Source organism: Saccostrea cucullata, unplaced genomic scaffold (assembly GCF_032062105.1).
Source record: "Saccostrea cucullata isolate Sc308-1 unplaced genomic scaffold, CSIRO_AGI_Scuc_v1 ctg3422, whole genome shotgun sequence".
Taxonomy (NCBI): Eukaryota; Metazoa; Mollusca; class Bivalvia; order Ostreida; family Ostreidae; genus Saccostrea; species Saccostrea cuccullata.
In genome coordinates, this window is record NW_026932974.1 from 36,106 (window position 1) to 55,563 (window position 19,458).

General features: G+C 34.0%; 1 protein-coding gene and 1 pseudogene across 1 annotated transcript; one reads left to right on the forward strand and one right to left on the reverse strand.

Moving 5' to 3' along the window:
- The first annotated feature begins 1,098 nt into the window (after positions 1–1,098).
- On the forward strand, positions 1,099–2,100 carry LOC134236691 (von Willebrand factor C domain-containing protein 2-like). Its single transcript, XM_062718863.1, has 2 exons — positions 1,099–1,467; positions 1,874–2,100. Exons 1-2 carry the CDS (start codon positions 1,200–1,202, stop codon positions 2,026–2,028), a joined length of 423 nt encoding a protein of 140 aa, XP_062574847.1. The 5' UTR covers positions 1,099–1,199; the 3' UTR covers positions 2,029–2,100.
- Positions 2,101–15,425: 13,325 nt separating this feature from the next.
- Positions 15,426–18,939, reverse strand: LOC134236688 (uncharacterized; annotated as a pseudogene).
- Positions 18,940–19,458: the final 519 nt, after the last annotated feature.

Here is a 19,458-nt window from a genome sequence, read left to right on the forward strand (position 1 = left end):
ATACAAGATATTATCTACATTTTAGCCCGTAAATAATCGAGTACAAATTATGCAAAATGTAGTGTTAATATAGATAGACGTTTTTAAAGCAAAGACTATTTTACTTTATATTTTTATTTTATACAAAATGTCGACCGTCACAAAAAGACAAAATTATAGGTCGTGTAATTTTATTTTAGACAGGCTGATATCGGCCATCGTACTCAACATGTATCGCTCGCTCCTTGATCGTCGTGTGTTCGAATCATTGCCGCGAAATACATAAGTCGAGAAAAAATAGGTAGCAAATTGCCAATTGTTCTTTCGTCAAGCTTTCGGCACTTTGAAGTGAGAGTTGCAGGACTTTCGGAGGAGACCTTTGATACCGAGGACCTTATCAAGGTAGGTGTTTGCATGATAAGGAACACTCACTGCTCATTGGCTCTAAGTGCCGAGTAAAGGTCCTTCACCGGTATAGGTTGACGTATTTCTCTGAGTGAAAAATTTCTCGAATTGGGACAAATATCATGTTGTAAAGTTTGAATTTACTAGGGGGAGTTAAATGCAAAATTTACAATTTACCTCCCCCTGGTAAATTCAAAATTTACAACATAATACGCAACACCATATTCAATTAATCAATATAGAAATGTCTTAATTAAAGAGAAAATTAATAGTTTAAAAATTCCCACACATTTGTTAAATTTTTTACAGAATATGAACCGATTGATGTGTAAAGTAATGCAACGTTTTTGAGAATTAAATTTTGAATAAAATACAGTCCATCAAATCTTACTGCTAGCAGTGATAAAGAGCTGACATTGAATGATAAGTGGACAATAAATAGTGAATTTTTACATTATGACAAGAATTTTTGACCTGATATTACTCAAATGCGATGACGCGAACACATTATCACATCACATTATGATCATTTAATTATACCTTTAAAAGAGTTCATTTAATGTAAAGATATCACTGATATTTTACTCTAGAGTGGTAAAGATTTGAAAAATGCAATGAAAGTGGTCTGACGTAAAAAATCTATAATTGAAAATTAACTAGTAGCAATCCAAAGTACATATGTAGTAGATGTACACGTACAGAAAGAAACGTCGGGAGTAGTACAAACCATATCTTTGGCGGTTATCTCCACGATTACACCTTTTCGAAGATAAAGTGCGTAAATCCTTAAACCAATCACTCAGGTTTGAAGGAAGATGAATCAAATAATTGCCTCTGTTTGCCTTCTGGCGTCGGTTTTCCTGGTGGGCCAGAGTCAAGATTTACCCGTACTTGCAACCGCTGCCTCGGGCTGCCTTTATCACGGAAAGCATTACCCTATTGGGCCATTCAAACCCTCTGCATGTGAACCTTGTCATTGTACGTCCTCTGGCCAAGCGTACTGTGCCATTGTGGACTGCTTTTTCGGTGGCTGTGTCGATGCTGTTCATGATCCGGACCATTGCTGCCCGGTATGTCCAAATGGTGAGATGACCTTACTTGCTCGAGTCTTACAGAAAATTTGACAGAAAACATACAAAAAAAAATAATTAGCAAAAACGCGTGCTACAGGGGTATGTTTGTTATAAACATAGTTCAATTTTTCACATAAAGTTTGTCATAACAGAATTGGTAAAAACTATCTATACATAAAGTATACATGTTTAAACAAAAACTTGAAAAGGAGTTTGACATGAATGTGTTCTAAGATATACATTTATTTTCTGTAAAACAATTCTTGTGCATATATAAAAACTACCTTTCGCAAACATCTACTAACACTAAAATACCTTACCATGTATCACACATAATGATACCTTAGTATTTGATAAAGATGATTATACGAGTCGTAAAAACATTAGATAACTTTCATTTTCTTTGGTTTACTTAGGAAGAAACTGCAAGGCTCCAGACGGCACAATAATTAAGCATGGTGAAACATATTCTACCGCTGATATGACGTGTCATTGCTCATTCGGGACAAGGGCAGAATGTGCCCTAAAACTAGAGCCAATCAAGATTGTGGATCCGATCCAAGTCAGCTAGACTTGGGAAACCAATAAAAATGCATTTGTTGAATTTATTTGATAAAGACATATTTAATATTATACAAATATTTTTCGATATTGAATTGTTTTTGTTTTAAAAATACGAGATATGACGTGTTAGTGCGATTGAGGACTGTGACTAACTGCTTCTTCAAGGAATGATATGGAGATAACGAACAGTATTTAATAACAATACAAAATAAGAGCAGAGCAAACACAGACCTCCGAAACATCAGAGGTGGGATCAGGTGCAATGGAGGAGTGAGCATCTCCTGCTGACCGGTCACACCCGCCGTTTTCTCCTTGTCATGATCGGGAAATTACGGAACAATCCGTTGTCAATTGGGTGTATAAAAATGAACTAACAATTAAAATGAAAAACGTCAGTCAGCATTTGACTCGATGATAAATTGTGTTTGCTGACAAGGTCATTGTATCGACCATAGAACTTACGAAATGATGACTTTAAACGAGACTGCTGATATTCTTGTTTTATCAACTTGCTTGTCAATAATTTACCTCTCTTTAGAAATTGTTCATACGTAAAGCATGCTCTGGCGTATCGGATCAACTGAGATATTAACACTCCGTATGCAGGTGATGAAGGTATGTTGCTGCATAAGTAAGGGAAGTTGACGATAGAAAACTTAGTCATCACGTTTATCATTGATCTTGGTTGTTAGATTACCATTAACATCTTTTTCAAGTAAAACATCCAATATGAAACAGATGCGTAAGCCTCTGTGCTATCTTTTATCTCATGCTCACCAGGATATATCGTATCGACATAGGAATGGAAATTACCATTGTTAATTGACAATACGTCGTCGATATATCTAAATGTCGAGTTGAAGGCCACAGTAGGTGTTTTCTTCTTTTCACGCATAAGATTTTGCACAAATTCTGCTTCATATGAATATAAAAATAGGTCTGCTAATAACGGAGCGCAATTGGTATCCATGGCAATTCCAATAGATTGTTGGAATACCTGGTCTCCAAAAACCACATAGATATTGTCAATCAGAAACTCAAGCATCTTTTTGATGTCCATTTCAGAGTGCTTGTGTGTGCAGTCAGAATGTGTTTTAAGAAAATAATTTTGCAAATGACCAAGTAAATAAATTTATGAGTCCATTTTTATTGAAAAAGCAGCTGTCAATGATATCAAAAAGCCCGGGCTTTAATTTATCATGGGGAATGGTTGTCTGTAAAGTTGAAAAGTCGTAAGTTTTTAAGCTGTTGATTTTGGTAAAATCTTGTGATTTTAAATTGTCCAAAAGTTCTTTGAAATTTTTGAGTGTCCACATCTGATTCACGCCACTTCTTGAATATATTATTGCACAGTACTCTTGAAGTTTTTCCTTCACTTCTGTCAATATCTCAATGAGGAGTAACGAAAGAGGCTTGGTTAAACATTTACTGGAACCCGCAATGTATCTTTGTTTGTGAGGATTTTTATGAAATTTCGGAATCCAATATATATATAGGGTAGTTCAAATTCATTTTGGCTCTGTGGAATATTAAAAATATTTAAAACTGACATATGATTTTGAAGAATTTCTTCCTTAGAAAGGGAAGTATGAGTATAAGTAGGATTACCACTTGTAGAATTAAATCCAAGTTCTTCTAAAATAAATTTATATAATGAGCCTTACAAACGAAGGCAATGTTGTTACCTGCTTTGTCAGCAGTTAGAGATAATCAAAATTGTGGTACCTAATCCAAACTAATTATTAGAGGCACGGTTAGATATAATTTTTAAGTATACTTATTGGAAAGGGTTAAAAAAGGCAATTTCCTGGTTATACATAACATGATGTTCCCTGTGGTTCGATCAGAAAATGTTTAATCAAAGTTAAACTGAAGACTAGATGGAAAAATCAACACACATATGAAAGTAAATGCTTGACAGGTCGCCCTGAAAGGTGCTTAAACAAAGAGTTGAAGTTAATATTTTCTCAAATGTTCTATAAAATAGCACGACTTATATATTGCAATAGCATTTCACACGAAAATAAAATTAAAACCTTATTTCATTTTGAAGTTATTTAAATTTCGACTGTCTGGACGGGTTTGACATATCCTTATAAATAAAACATACATTGTATGGAGATAACGAACAGTATTCAAGATCAAAAGTCAAAAGGACCCCCAAAACATCATAAATTTTAATTTTATTTATAATACTTAAAAGAAAAGTGGCAAATTTGTTGTGTATTAATGAAAAGTATTAAGGTTCGTAAACCCTCTGCTCACTCATATAAAATGTTGCTTGAACCTTCACGATTTTCCAAAAGAAATGTTTTTATAAGTAAAATACAAACAATTATAGCGTAGCTTGTGGGCAAAATTGGAAAAAAGACACTTCAATCTGGCAAATATATAAAGGAAGAATAGACATTTATGTCGTTAAGAGTTATCTCTCTTATCAGAGTATCAATGAACCTTAAATTATAATCCAGAAATTCAGATTAGAAATGTTCGAAAGAAAAAAAAAACCTCACTAGTATAGTCAGTCCATGCTTAGTGTTGTGTACAAAGTTTAACAAATTGAATGCACCCGTGAAACGTTGACTGTTTTTGTGAACAGGGCACTAGCTTTGTTTTTGTTTACGATTCACCATGTCTGTTAAATTCTTTATTAGGTCTACACACACCACTGAGCACGAATTGACAATAAACTGCGAGTTTTGCTTTCGAACATTTCTTCTCTGAATTTTCTGGACTACTGTTTTACTATTTTTTCATCAATACACAACAAAATTGCAACTTTTCTTAAGTATTAAGGCAGGATTCTTATTTTCTGCCTCTCAAAATTTTTATAGAACAATGAATTTAGTTATAATTTTTACACAATCAAAGACGTGAAAAAAAATTCAAATGTTGATTAAATTGATAATAAGGGACTAAAGTTTCAAAATATATCAAATAAATATTAATTTTCAAACAACTAGAACTGTGTTAACTTTTAAAAACTTCGAAATCTAAGTACAAATTTGAGCCAAAAATCCGTAAAAAGTGTTTTTCATCTCTTAGTAAACGATCAAAACTTTTTGTTTTTGTATCATTTTGTATATCTTTATGTGACAACTTTACCATATGTGAAAATGAGAGAAATTTAAATGTAAGAAACATATAAAAATAACTATTATAACCTACAAATTTAAGAAAAGTGGGGAAAATTCGGATAAGCCAATATCCATTTTATTTATGTCAATTTGGTTATATCATCTTATAGGTCCTTATGAGAGTATCTTTTTATGCAAAAAGAAAAACACATTCAATCTATTGAAATACAAGTAGGGATCGCATGATTCGCAAAAGTATTTTTTTATTCTTACTGTCCAGGGAAAAGGTAATGACCTTACCTTGCCTCTAATATAAAACGGTCACACTTAATCTTACTGATACCATCACGTAATGATATTGTCTTCTTGATTCTGTGAAAATTTCTTTAATTTTTAAATACAAGAAATATGAGAAGAATCCTACCTTAAGAATAATATTAAAACTTGTGAAAGTTATGTGTCAACCAAACCCGTCCAGAAATTCTCAAACCTTTCCAGAAATTCGAAGTTTCAATAATCGCTGGATAAACATGAAAGAGTAAATGCTGGTCCAGTTTCACATGTATGGGGGGGGGAAGCGATAGTTGCTGTGATGTGCTGTGCAAATGCTGAAGGTACAGTAATTCCTCCATTTTTGCGATTTCTAAGCGCAAACCTATCTCATATGACTTATCGGCTGGTTCACACAGAAATGCGCATGCAGAATTCACAGAGGATTGGATGAATGCAGAAGCTTTCAGAACATCATAATTATGCTGTGAGAGAGACCATTTGTTTTATTGATTGATAGTGTAGGGAGTCATGTTGACATGGAATCCTTTTCTATGTCCAAATATCATTAGATACATGTAGAAATCTACAGGTTAGTAAGAAATGCAACTCACTTGATGCAACCACTGGATGTGGGAGTGAAATTGAAGAAAATGAAGAAGAAAAGACTTGCAGATGAATTGCCAAACAATTTAACATCATTAGATTCTATCAGGAAGATGGGATTGAAATCATTGGAAAAAGAAAAGAAAATGCATTGAAAGAGAGGAAACCGAAGGAGAAATTTCTTTAATCAAAAGAGAAAGCCAAAAACATTCACACCCAGTCATCCAAAATAAAAGTGAATAAACTATTCATGGGTTCTTTAAAGTCAGATAAGAGGATGCCGAAACCTTCTACTCCAAACATAAATCCATCATCTGCTTCAACGTCTTCCTCCCATCAGAAGAATGTTTTGTATGTCATACTGATGAGCTTTGACTCCGGATACAGTGTGAGAAGTGTCACTGATCAGCAGTGGGAACATATTTCATGCATTCTAGGTGATCATCCATGGAATATAGATGCAATATCTCTGGAATCTGTTGAATTCATATGTCAAATTTGCACAAATGTCATAAATTAAACATGGTTCAATGTAATTAAAGTTTAAATGATTATGATGACACATTACAATTGTTTTGTAAGGATTTTTGTAGAAAATTCTTAAACTTTTAAAAATATCAATATATCATTCTCTCTCTCTATGCTCCAGAAAGGAGGAGGTGTAGTGGTGATTCCTTGTAGATACTTCAGATTGCTTTAACTATGATCAGGAGCATCTTGAAGGCATGTCAAAAAAAAGGAAGTTATTGAGGTGACCACCTTTTGAAAACTTGTTGAAATGGTACATATCATTTGAAAGTAGTGTTTATGATTGGTTGTTTTGTCTTCTTGAGTTAAAGTCTGAATGTTATTGCATTTGTTCCAGACACAATGTCACGATTGTCTTAAATGTAAGAGAAAGAAAATGTTTCTCGAAAATCTTGTTTACTTCATTTATGATAATTCTTGTACACTCATAATATGCATATTGTACTGTTTTTGAAGGAAATTGATGGTCCGTTTTCTTTTATTATATATCAACACTATGGATTATTCTTAATTTTATCCACTTTTGTTTTTTATTGAATTTAACCAAGAGACTCTAAATACACGGAAGTGGCTCGCAACACACTAAAAGATGGTCTAAATATAGCCGCCCTCAAGGTCATTGCATTGAAGATGAGCTCGCTTTGTACAGTAAATATATTTACATTTACTCATAAAATCACCTTTCCATCAATATCAAACAACCGGTTACAAACTTGTTAATGAGATCGTTTGCAGCAAGAATGTAAAAGGTGATTCAGAATACCCTAAATGACTGTACTTACATGGTTTTAATGATCATGTCCACTTGTATTTATAACAGATGAACAAAATGAAACAAAATAACCTTATCAGGAAATATAAGTAAACGGAACAGCATTCCAAAAATTTATTGTCAAAGAAGCCAATATGTAAGGATATGGGGTTGAAACGAACACAAAACACAAAAGCACTTTGATGCACCGGGGTCAGATTAATTAAAACTTAATTTACATGTATATCACTGCGACATTTAAGTCCGGATACGACAAAGTCCGGACTTTTTGGGACCCTTTCGAAAAGACCTACATTAGAATTTTTTTCTATATTTTGATGGGATATTTTATCCTGACCTCATCATGTCAATCTCAACTTCCACAATGTAGTAGTTTTCTCATAAACCTCTGTCAAAACCTAAAATCCCATCTGAAAATGGGGGGATTTTTCATCCCACCTGAAATCCCACCAAAATCCCATGGGAGAAAAAAATCTTTGAGGGATTTTTTCTCCCACAGGATTTTTTCTCCCATCATAGGCGACATAGGATTAAAAATCCCTTATTTGCCATTCTTAGGATTTAAAATCCTATAAAGTACATAATACTGGGTATTTTTAAACCCAGGGGATAAATAAATTAGGCAGCTATACTGTTGTATGTGGGAATACTAGTAATAGTATAAGAATACTATGTCTGAGCATAGTTTATCAAGCATTGTATCTTCCGTAATAAATTCAATTGAATTTGTATGTGGCAATACAAACTTAGGTATTTTGAACATTAGATCTACAGGCATAACATACAATTGACTGTTATATCTCCACTGTTTAACTGCTTTTGCAGAGCAATTAATTATAGTGAGGGTCATAAACAAATACTGTAAATCAATCGAGACAGCGTGCTCGCGAAAATTTAATTCTCGCGTATAATAGTATTCCTTATGATTATATAGAGCAATGACCACAATTCGTGAAAATTTTGTCTCGCTTATAAAGAATCAGTGACTGTCTCGCGAAAATAAGGTGTCGCGAAAATTAAGTGATCTATAGTACTATTTATATAATAGTGTTGCATTATGCATGTACTATGCCTAAATAGTAGGCAGGGTTTGACACATGGTGCACGAGCCGGAGGCGAGTGCACTATGTGTCAAACCCTGCCTACTATTTAGGCATAGTACATGCATAGTGCAACACTATTGTTATTATTATGCTGACTGTTGTTATTATTTATGCGGCAATCCATTTGATTTTTTCCTGAAAATAATGGTGGTAACACAGCGCACTTGCAAAAACTCATTCAAAATTTTCATGCTAAAATTAGTTGCATGCTTAGTTATTTTGGTTACTAGTATTTTCTCTAAATAAGTCAGGACTTTATGTCCCAAAGATACTCATCTTTATTTTCTGTTTTGTTAGTAAGACTGATTTGTTTACAGACGTGGATTCTCATTGATAATTTTCTTTTACATCCTTCAATCAAGCGCTATATAAAAAAGCGTTTTAATTACCCCATGATATCAATTCATCTAACGATCTGTATGTAATTAGTTTGAAACTTTGTTGTACACATTTATCTAAGATTCCTTAGAATAAATAGAACTGTTTTCAAATAATATTTGTCTATTTTCTCCTTCTTGTGTCAATTGTATAAATTAAGTTTATATATTTAATAAAATTCCCTCAAGCAGTGATCGTCTCTGTGGCGTAATCGATAAGGCATCGGACTCGCAACCGCATGGTCATGAGTTCGATTCCCGGTGTGTGCATTGAAGCATTTTATTCAGAAAATAAGGCCGTGCACTATTTCGGCATAGTAAGCTTACGCTATATAAATCCTTAGACCACTATGCGAGAATAGTAGGGTATGGGTTATGTAGAGACAAACTGACAGGAAGCATAATAATACCAGATATCACTCAACCAAATGACTTGCCCAGAGAAGAGGAGTACCTGAGATACTGTTTTTTTAATTTGTAAAGAAAAACGCAATCAACCGAAAGGGACTTAAAGGGACTTAAATTTGTCCTACTGACACTGTCTATCTTGTTTGCATACAATATTGAATAAGCATAGCCAACATTAATTCTCAACTTCTTATACTCATATAATACCATGCTCCCGCGTGAAATCTAAAAGATTCTTCATTCCTTTATGCAAATTGGGATTGGTTTTCTTTGTTGCTCAGTCCTATGTCTAAGAAAGTTTATCGAGATATGTCATTTTTCCCTCTAGTCTAAACCGAAACTATTTCTACAATAGGTGGCAGAGGATAGTTTCGAATAAAGTACCGGTCAAAAAATAGAAAAAATAGTGAAACCTGAGGTTTGAATGCATATTATAGGTAATTTTATTGCTAGAATATTTTATGGGTGCATTTGGAGTGAATTGGTGGCCTTGTGTATTTTATTGAAATATGACACTTTAGTGTCACTACTACTGTATATGGGATATGGACTAGAAATATGAAACTAAGCTCAAAACTCGCTCTACCGGTATTTCACCAGAAAAGCGGGGTGGGTTCACAGGATGAATTGTAGCTTGAAAACGAGGTGGTTGAGCCCATATCTCTTGCTGTTCATTGGTATGTACAACTGTTATTCTACACTTTGTGTGGTAGCTTAGGTCATGAGCACGGGCCTGGAAGCAGATGCGGCTGCGGCGAAATAGTGAAAATGGGCTTGATTCATATGAAATTTTGAGATTGTCCCTGTGCCATCTTTAGGGCTCATTGTGTAAGTTGTACATATTTTATTCCTGAAAGCTTCAAATTTCTCAAGGGACTACATCATACTATTATTACATGTAGAGGGAATTTAAATTTTTTCAATGCACATTTTAAAAGCAGCTCAATATTAAGTAAACCGTCAGTCAAACGTTTTGGTTGCAAAAAAAACTATCCTCTGCCACCTTCAAGAATGCATCAATTTTTAGAAATGTGAATTTTAGTCTGATTTTTATACAAAAGGGTTTATTTATGTATGTCAATTTAAAAACATACTTTGTTTCTGTTATTTAAAATCTGTACAGTTGGGTATATTCACTAAAAAGCAAGGGGGGTTACTCTTTTCCAGCATACATTTTTAAAGACTTTGAACCATCAGCATAATAAATCATATAAGATTTAGGCATTTTTTGCCAGAGAATAAATTAATTGTTTGAATTTGATACTTTGGGTATTGTCGCATAATTAAAATCATGTCTTGCTTTAATTAATTAAATCTAATTAAAATTTAAGTGCATTAATTAGTGCGATATCACTGAAATTGCATAAATTTGCCATTTTTTCAACCTAATTTACTAAATATAATTATTTTGAAAATAAAAATCAGTCAGCATACCTAAATGTCACTAAACCTAACCATATATAGTACAAAAAAAACTTTTTTTGCTTTATTTTCCCAAATTTAACCTATTCTTGTATTGATAATTTCATGAAATATGCCCCCCCCCCTTTTCAATTTTTAAATTTATCTATATTTAAATGTGACAAATCTAAATTTTTCAATGGTTTGCTATAAAATGACTATTTTTCTTTGAATAATAACAAATCAAAGAGTTTATATTGCATATTTAATGAAATAATATCAATAAAATGTGTATTTTCATGTAATTATTGAATTCTGCTAGGCCCATATAATCTGCCCACAATTGCCCAGGATGGACAGAATAATCACTTTTAGTTTTCAGGAGAATGAAATGTATGTATTTGATTACTCATAACTGTTAAAAGTGAATATCAGACACTTAGAAAGAATTCAGCTAGGACAAACAGATTTTTACAGTGCATTTTCATTACAGTGAAGAAATGGCTGCAGGGGTAGGGTGTTGAACTGCCATTTTCTGGACACTTTTTCTTTAGCATGTGATGCAAGAGGGTTTTTTGCATATCATGATAAATATCTTGAAAGTTGAAAGGGGTTTTAACTTTGCAAAGAAGTTATAGGTATATAAATCCAAGTGAAAAAGAGATAAAATGGAATTTCATAGAACATGAAAAATAGGGGAGTATGTGATACATGTGAGTACATTTCACCAAGATGTGCTCTTTATATTTGACTTTTTACATGTAAATGAATTTGAAATAGATTAAAATTACCATTTAACACTTTCTTGATGGTATATTGATCATCTGGAGTTGTAAGAATTGCATTTGTTTCATGTGTAAGATACAATATGGGGTTAAGGTGGTTGACCGAGAATTGGTGAGGTCTCTTATTTGGCCATAACTTTTTTATTTTTCAATGAATCAAGACATATTTGGTATATTTTTACTCAGAATTGCATGTTCTTTTTGAATTGAGCAAGGTTTATTATTTCCAAGACAAACTTTGAAAGTTAAAGGTGGCAGAGGATAGTTTCGAATAAAGTACCGGTCAAAAAATAGAAAAAATAGTGAAACCTGAGGTTTGAATGCATATTATAGGTAATTTTATTGCTAGAATATTTTATGGGTGCATTTGGAGTGAATTGGTGGCCTTGTGTATTTTATTGAAATATGACACTTTAGTGTCACTACTACTGTATATGGGATATGGACTAGAAATACGAAACTAAGCTCAAAACTCGCTCTACCGGTATTTCACCAGAAAAGCGGGGTGGGTTCACAGGATGAATTGTAGCTTGAAAACGAGGTGGTTGAGCCCATATCTCTTGCTGTTCATTGGTATGTACAACTGTTATTCTACACTTTGTGTGGTAGCTTAGGTCATGAGCACGGGCCTGGAAGCAGATGCGGCTGCGGCGAAATAGTGAAAATAGGCTTGATTCATATGAAATTTTGAGATTGTCCCTGTGCCATCTTTAGGGCTCATTGTGTAAGTTGTACATATTTTATTCCTGAAAGCTTCAAATTTCTCAAGGGACTACATCATACTATTATTACATGTAGAGGGAATTTAAATTTTTTCAATGCACATTTTAAAAGCAGCTCAATATTAAGTAAACCGTCAGTCAAACGTTTTGAATGCAAAAAAAACTATCCTCTGCCACCATAACCAGAAATAATATTAGTTAACTAAAACATGAAACATTTCCATCTAGGCCTACCAGCGCAATAATAGACAAACAGCGTAAATAGCGCAATACAGGTTTGGCAAATTGTCAATAATGCTAAATATTGAGTTTTCATTGATATTTACATGTGTTTATTTTGAAATGTAATCTCCAGATTTTCCCCATCAATTAATGTAATGAATAAAGGTATTTCATGCCACTCAAGTAACATTTTTCGTGTACAGGACATGTCTTTTTTATGAAAAAATAAATGTGGTGCTCTGTATAAAAAAAGTGCCTGTGTACTTTAAAACCAAAATGAATTGTTTGTTCGGAATTGACTCCTGCCTCACTGAAATCAAAACTGTTAAATATGATCAAAAATATGTTCTTTTTCTTTTGTTTTGTTTTTATTTTTACATCTTAACTCTTCTGGTTGATTGTTTTTTTCAAAGTGATTTAAAGACAAGAAATACAAACACAATTTTAAAATAAAAATAAGTTTATTTTAAAAAACTTGCTAAAAATTGTTTTTAATATTATTTATATGTCACTAATATATTTTTAAAAAACTGCAGGATAAATATACCGGTATATAATATATTAAAGTTCAAATGTGTAATAAAGATTTTCTCTCTATTCTACATTTCAAGGGTAACATTAAAGTGAAATTTCAAATTGATGTCAGTTAATGATCTTATAATTAGAGTCAGATGCCCATTTTACAAAAGAACTTAAACTTAAAAAATATTCATTGAAAAAAAATGGAAAATAATTCTTTTTGAAATTCCTAACACATATGTCTCTTCAGGTCAAAAGTATATTGTACGTTTCCATTTTGATTTCATGTTGAGAATCGAAGAATGGGAAACTTCTTTTAAATGTATGAAATTTTTTTAATACATGTATATACCAATGAAACACCATTTCATGATAGTTGCACTTTCACGATTTGATCCCCCCCACCACACTCACCTCTAAAAAAACATAAGATTATTGACTTAGCATTAATTTTGCTTTTATGTAATTATAATAGCATAGCATAAACAACAAATAATATTTTATAATATGCATATTGTTAGATGAAATATAAAATAATGTATTATCATCGTAAGTGTTTTTGTTAAACTTGTACATAGACATGTTACAATCATCTTGATAAATATAAAGCTCAACAAAATATATACATGTACATTGATATAATACCAATTCTAAAACAATAATAATAATAATTTTAGTTATACATGTATTTTACCCATATTTACCCTACACTATAACCTTACCCATTCACCAGGCTCAAAATTAGAAATTTAGAAAAGCTCAACCCCCTCCCCCACCACCTCCCAATATACAGTACTTAATGGTTAATGGTAATATACCACTTGGATATCTTTATGCTATTCAACTATATAATTTTGCTACATCAAAAAATGGGCAAATTTACTTTACATCAAAATATCTTAAGACATCATGTAATACTACTTGCCCTGTGCCTTCCCCTCATTCTGAAACATTTTATTCAACCAAGTGATGGTTAAACGAACTAGCTCCCTTAAAATGATATAGGTTTTTCAAACTCCATTTGTTTAAAGCAGCCTAATCCTTTCCATTGGTTTATTAGTGAAGGCGACATTCTATAAATACCAATTATGAAATAATTTCAAAAAATTGGGACAACTGCACTTTACCGGTGCATCCAACTAACATGAAAATAGCACGTGCTCTTTCTCTAAAAGAGTCACGCGTCAGCGTGACGATTTCGCTTAATAGGCAATTAAAACTGAAAGCATTTTCAAAACAAACCCCTCGCTGTCATTTTGTCGGCCACATTCCAAAGTCATGACGTTGTTAAGCACATGACTTATTTCAATGCTGTGATTGGTCAAGGTAAGTGACGTAAAATAGAGTTTGACAGTTGCCCTAAATGTAAACAGTAAATCAGCTGATTATAGTACTATGCCATCTGTTTACGATAAGATATGCCGTGAACGGAGAATTTTAATCGATTGGTTGCAAAATTTTGGACTTCTCGGAAATTTTAGTGGGAAATGTGACTCTTGCAATGATGGAAATGTTGAATTAGCGGAGGACAAATCTTACAGTAAGGACGGTATTGTTTGGAGGTGTAGCAATAGACAGTGTAACAAAAAACATCAGTAAGAGAGGGATCTTCATTTTTTGGAAGCCATTTACTTCTGGAGGTGGCAGTTAAATTAACTTACTACTGGGTAAACGAACTACCCGGTGATTTTAATGGACGGGAACTTAAGATTGAAAGTGATCACACCATTGAAGACTGGAAAAACTTTGCGCGAGAGGTTTGTCTCCGCATTTTAAAACAGGACAGTAAGAGGATTGGTGGACCAGGAAAACACGTGGAGATAGACGAGAGTACATGTAAGTTGGGCAAGAGGAAGTATCTTCGCGGTAAGAGAGTTGACGGTGTTTGGGTGTTTGGTGGGATTAAAAGGGATTCAAAAAAGTGTTTCTTTGAGGTAGTGGAGGACAGGAGCACAAACACCCTGATTCCTATTATTAAGAAATTTGTAGAACCTGGAACCATTATTTTATCAGACTGTTGGAAAGCTTATTCTAGTTTGAAGTCGGAGGGATATGGTCATCTGTCAATCATTCAATTGAGTTTAAGAATAAGGACACTGGAGCATGTACAAATTTTACTGAATCTACTTGGAATGCAGTTAAAAAGTCTCTACCCAAAAATCGGAACACAGAAACAGCACTACGACAGTTATCTAATTGAGTATTGCATTAGAAGACCAGCTGAATGCTAGTGCAGACTTATTTGATGACTGAGGCAAGTTTAATCACATAATGTAGCATATATTTGGGGCTGCCGCCCCAAAACCAGGGCCGTTTATCTTTCGTTCGCTTCCTAACAAAACAAATTGGCGTCGCCCATTATAGTTGATACGTTGCTCAAGTTTTACGCCGCGCCACCTCACGCGCGGATCTAGAATCAAAATGGCGACCGTAACGGTAAAGTGCGATCTATCCAAAAAATTAAGCAAACATTTGTAATAACTCAGAAAATATCTATTACAGATATGATATACAAAAACTTTAGAAAATAGTACAATGTATAGTTGACATCGTTCAAACAGAACACGAACTGCATCTCTCAATGCAATGAAAGTCCCAGCTGGTGACTCAGTCTCTACATCCAGCGATTAACCACCTTTATCTAAAAAGAAAAAGTTATATTCCGTAAATTAAAATATTCACTAATTAAGTGCAGTCAACAGTAAAAAAATGTGTGAACATAATATTTTCAGATGTTATTTAATCTCTTCAATATATATACATTTGCACAATCAATTCCTCACATATGATTTTTTATCAATATACTAGTATAAGAAACTTGTTTAAAAATTAAAAATATTTTGCAAGCTATGGGTTTTCAATCCATGCAATTAGCTGTAGATGCTGCATTCATTTTGATAACTTGGACACGGAATGTCCTAATTTTTTATGGAACTTAGATGAAATCTAGTGTAAGATTGATTGATTGATTGTTTGTATACTGTTTAACGTCCCTCTCCAGAATATTTCACTGATATGGAGACGTCACCATTGGAGGTGAAGGGCTGCAAATTTAGGCCTATGCTCAGCACTAACGGCCTTTGAGCAGGGAGGGATCTCTATCGTGCCACACCTGCTGTGACACGGGGCCTCGGTTTATACGGTCTCATCCGAAGGACCGCCCCATTTAGTCGCCTTTTACGACAAGCAAGGGGGTACTGAGGACCTATTCTAACCCGGATCCCCACGGGGTTCTAGTGTAAGATGCGAATCTCAAGAGATTAAATAAAAATAATAACACAAGTACAGAAATATACATATGAAATTTTAAAACTTACCGTTGACTTTCTTCTCAGATTTCTAATATGGGTTTCCAATCCCTGCATGGCTGGAAGTGGTACTGCAGGAATAATGTACAAACTCACTGGCCTTCTTGGTTGTCGGTGCTGGAAACTGCCTCTCCTTTGCCAAGTGTTGCCTCCACCACTCCATGTCTGAAGAGGAAAGTTTCCCTCCGTCTTCCCACTTTTGGAGGTCCACTTCCATGGTTTGAAAGACCCTCCCTCCCTTCTCGGACATCTGAGTCTGCTTGAGGGTCTACCTGGAAGGCATTGACCAGTCTACTCATGTCAATTTTCTTGTAAGAGAAGGATTTCAGGGGCCATTCCTTAAACGACATCCAGACATTTTCTCCCTCTCTGGCAAACTTGAAGACATGGGGGGTACTATGTCCAACTAAATGCACACTGGAGGACTGTCCCAGCCGCCTGTAGTCCCAGATGTTGTCCAAATGCTCCACATGGGGCGTTGGGCTGTAAGCCTCCTTAGCTAGTTCCTGGAGTACTGGCAGGGTCTGGATGGGTGTCCTTGAGACATGGACGGATACACGGGAGAAAAGCTGGTCCGCGTCCTCATGAGTGTGGCCCACCATGAGGATGGAGAGTTTTATCTGTTTAACAAAAAAGGAAAAGTGATCAGGTTATTCATATCTTGAAACTAAAATATATGCACAATGTTTTGGTATTCCTAGAAATCAACTCTAACATCAAATAAATATGTGTAATTACTGCATTTTTTTAGTTTATTTGTTGGGGTAATACAAATTAAACTTTACATACTATACAACACAATACCCTGAACACAAATGCAAACTGAATACTTCATTTGCAGTAAAATAATTTGAATTAAGGCAATAATCCAAAATAAACTAATGCAAATCAAATTGTGTTCATGTGGCAATGCAAAGAAAACTAATGTGATTTAAAATTTTATTTCTATATATTAGTAAGCTATAGCTAATATGAAGCTAATGAGAAATAAGTTGATGCACAGTAAATTACTTTGAATTACTTTTATTCACATTAATTTCTCTATGTGAATGCAGTTAAAAATCTAATTTGCAGTAACATTTTTGTTTCTTTTGAAATAAACAGTCTGTGTAAACTGGGCATACATATTATACATCTAACATACTTTGAAATTGTATTTGCAGCAGGTCTCATTGATCTCGGTACATCACAGAGTACAAAATCAGAGAAAATGACTTGAGGGGCTTTGATACACAAACATAAATGCATTGTAAATGACTTTAAAATGTTGTTTTGAATGATGATGCTTAAAAAAAATGGAAACTACATGCTAAAGATTTACCTTCTTAACGATTTGTTGTTGTACAAGACTGGCTAATAACACAAGTACAGAAATATACATATGAAATTTTAAAACTTACCGTTGACTTTCTTCTCAGATTTCTAATATGGGTTTCCAATCCCTGCATGGCTGGAAGTGGTACTGCAGGAATAATGTACAAACTCACTGGCCTTCTTGGTTGTCGGTGCTGGAAACTGCCTCTCCTTTGCCAAGTGTTGCCTCCACCACTCCATGTCTGAAGAGGAAAGTTTCCCTCCGTCTTCCCACTTTTGGAGGTCCACTTCCATGGTTTGAAAGACCCTCCCTCCCTTCTCGGACATCTGAGTCTGCTTGAGGGTCTACCTGGAAGGCATTGACCAGTCTACTCATGTCAATTTTCTTGTAAGAGAAGGATTTCAGGGGCCATTCCTTACACGACATCCAGACATTTTCTCCCTCTCTGGCAAACTTGAAGACATGGGGGGTACTATGTCCAACTAAATGCACACTGGAGGACTGTCCCAGCCGCCTGTAGTCCCAGATGTTGTCCAAATGCTCCACATGGGGCGTTGGGCTGTAAGCCTCCTTAGCTAGTTCCTGGAGTACTGGCAGGGTCTGGATGGGTGTCCTTGAGACATGGACGGATACACGGGAGAAAAGCTGGTCCGCGTCCTCATGAGTGTGGCCCACCATGAGGATGGAGAGTTTTATCTGTTTAACAAAAAAGGAAAAGTGATCAGGTTATTCATATCTTGAAACTAAAATATATGCACAATGTTTTGGTATTCCTAGAAATCAACTCTAACATCAAATAAATATGTGTAATTACTGCATTTTTTTAGTTTATTTGTTGGGGTAATACAAATTAAACTTTACATACTATACAACACAATACCCTGAACACAAATGCAAACTGAATACTTCATTTGCAGTAAAATAATTTGAATTAAGGCAATAATCCAAAATAAACTAATGCAAATCAAATTGTGTTCATGTGGCAATGCAAAGAAAACTAATGTGATTTAAAATTTTATTTCTATATATTAGTAAGCTATAGCTAATATGAAGCTAATGAGAAATAAGTTGATGCACAGTAAATTACTTTGAATTACTTTTATTCACATTAATTTCTCTATGTGAATGCAGTTAAAAATCTAATTTGCAGTAACATTTTTGTTTCTTTTGAAATAAACAGTCTGTGTAAACTGGGCATACATATTATACATCTAACATACTTTGAAATTGTATTTGCAGCAGGTCTCATTGATCTCGGTACATCACAGAGTACAAAATCAGAGAAAATGACTTGAGGGGCTTTGATACACAAACATAAATGCATTGTAAATGACTTTAAAATGTTATTTTGAATGATGATGCTTAAAAAAAATGGAAACTACATGCTAAAGATTTACCTTCTTAACGATTTGTTGTTGTACAAGACTGGCTAGGAACCCCATAAGAATAAAATTCTTATTGTCTTTGGCTGAATTATCTGCCGATATGTATATAGGTAGAGGAAGCTGTGGAAAATAAAGCAATAATTCATTAATAGTCAAATAAAACCAGAAGTCTCTGTCGAGACTGTAGCTCTACTCGTTTGAACTTATAACAAAGGAAGAGAAAAGTAGCATTTTGAAAGTATTTAACACAAATTTCTATTTTAATTTAGAAATCAAGGCAACACTGTTCAGCGAAATCAAAAACCGATACATTAAATTAAGTATCTTAGTGTAGTCTACTTGTGTGCCAAGTTATATTTGAAAGCGACCAAAACTGTAGGAGAAGTAGCGTTTTAATGGAATTTCACAGAAATTTCTATTTCAAGTAACCATGGGAACACCGTTCATAGAAATCAAAAAACGATGCACTTAATTATGTATCTTAGTGTAGTCTACTTCTGTGCCAAGTTATATTGAAATCAGATCAAACTGTAGGAGGATTAGCATTTTAAAGGAATTTCACAGAAATTTTTACTTTTAGTAACCATGGCAACACTATTCAGCAAAATCAAAAACTGATGTAGTAGTTTATGTATCTTA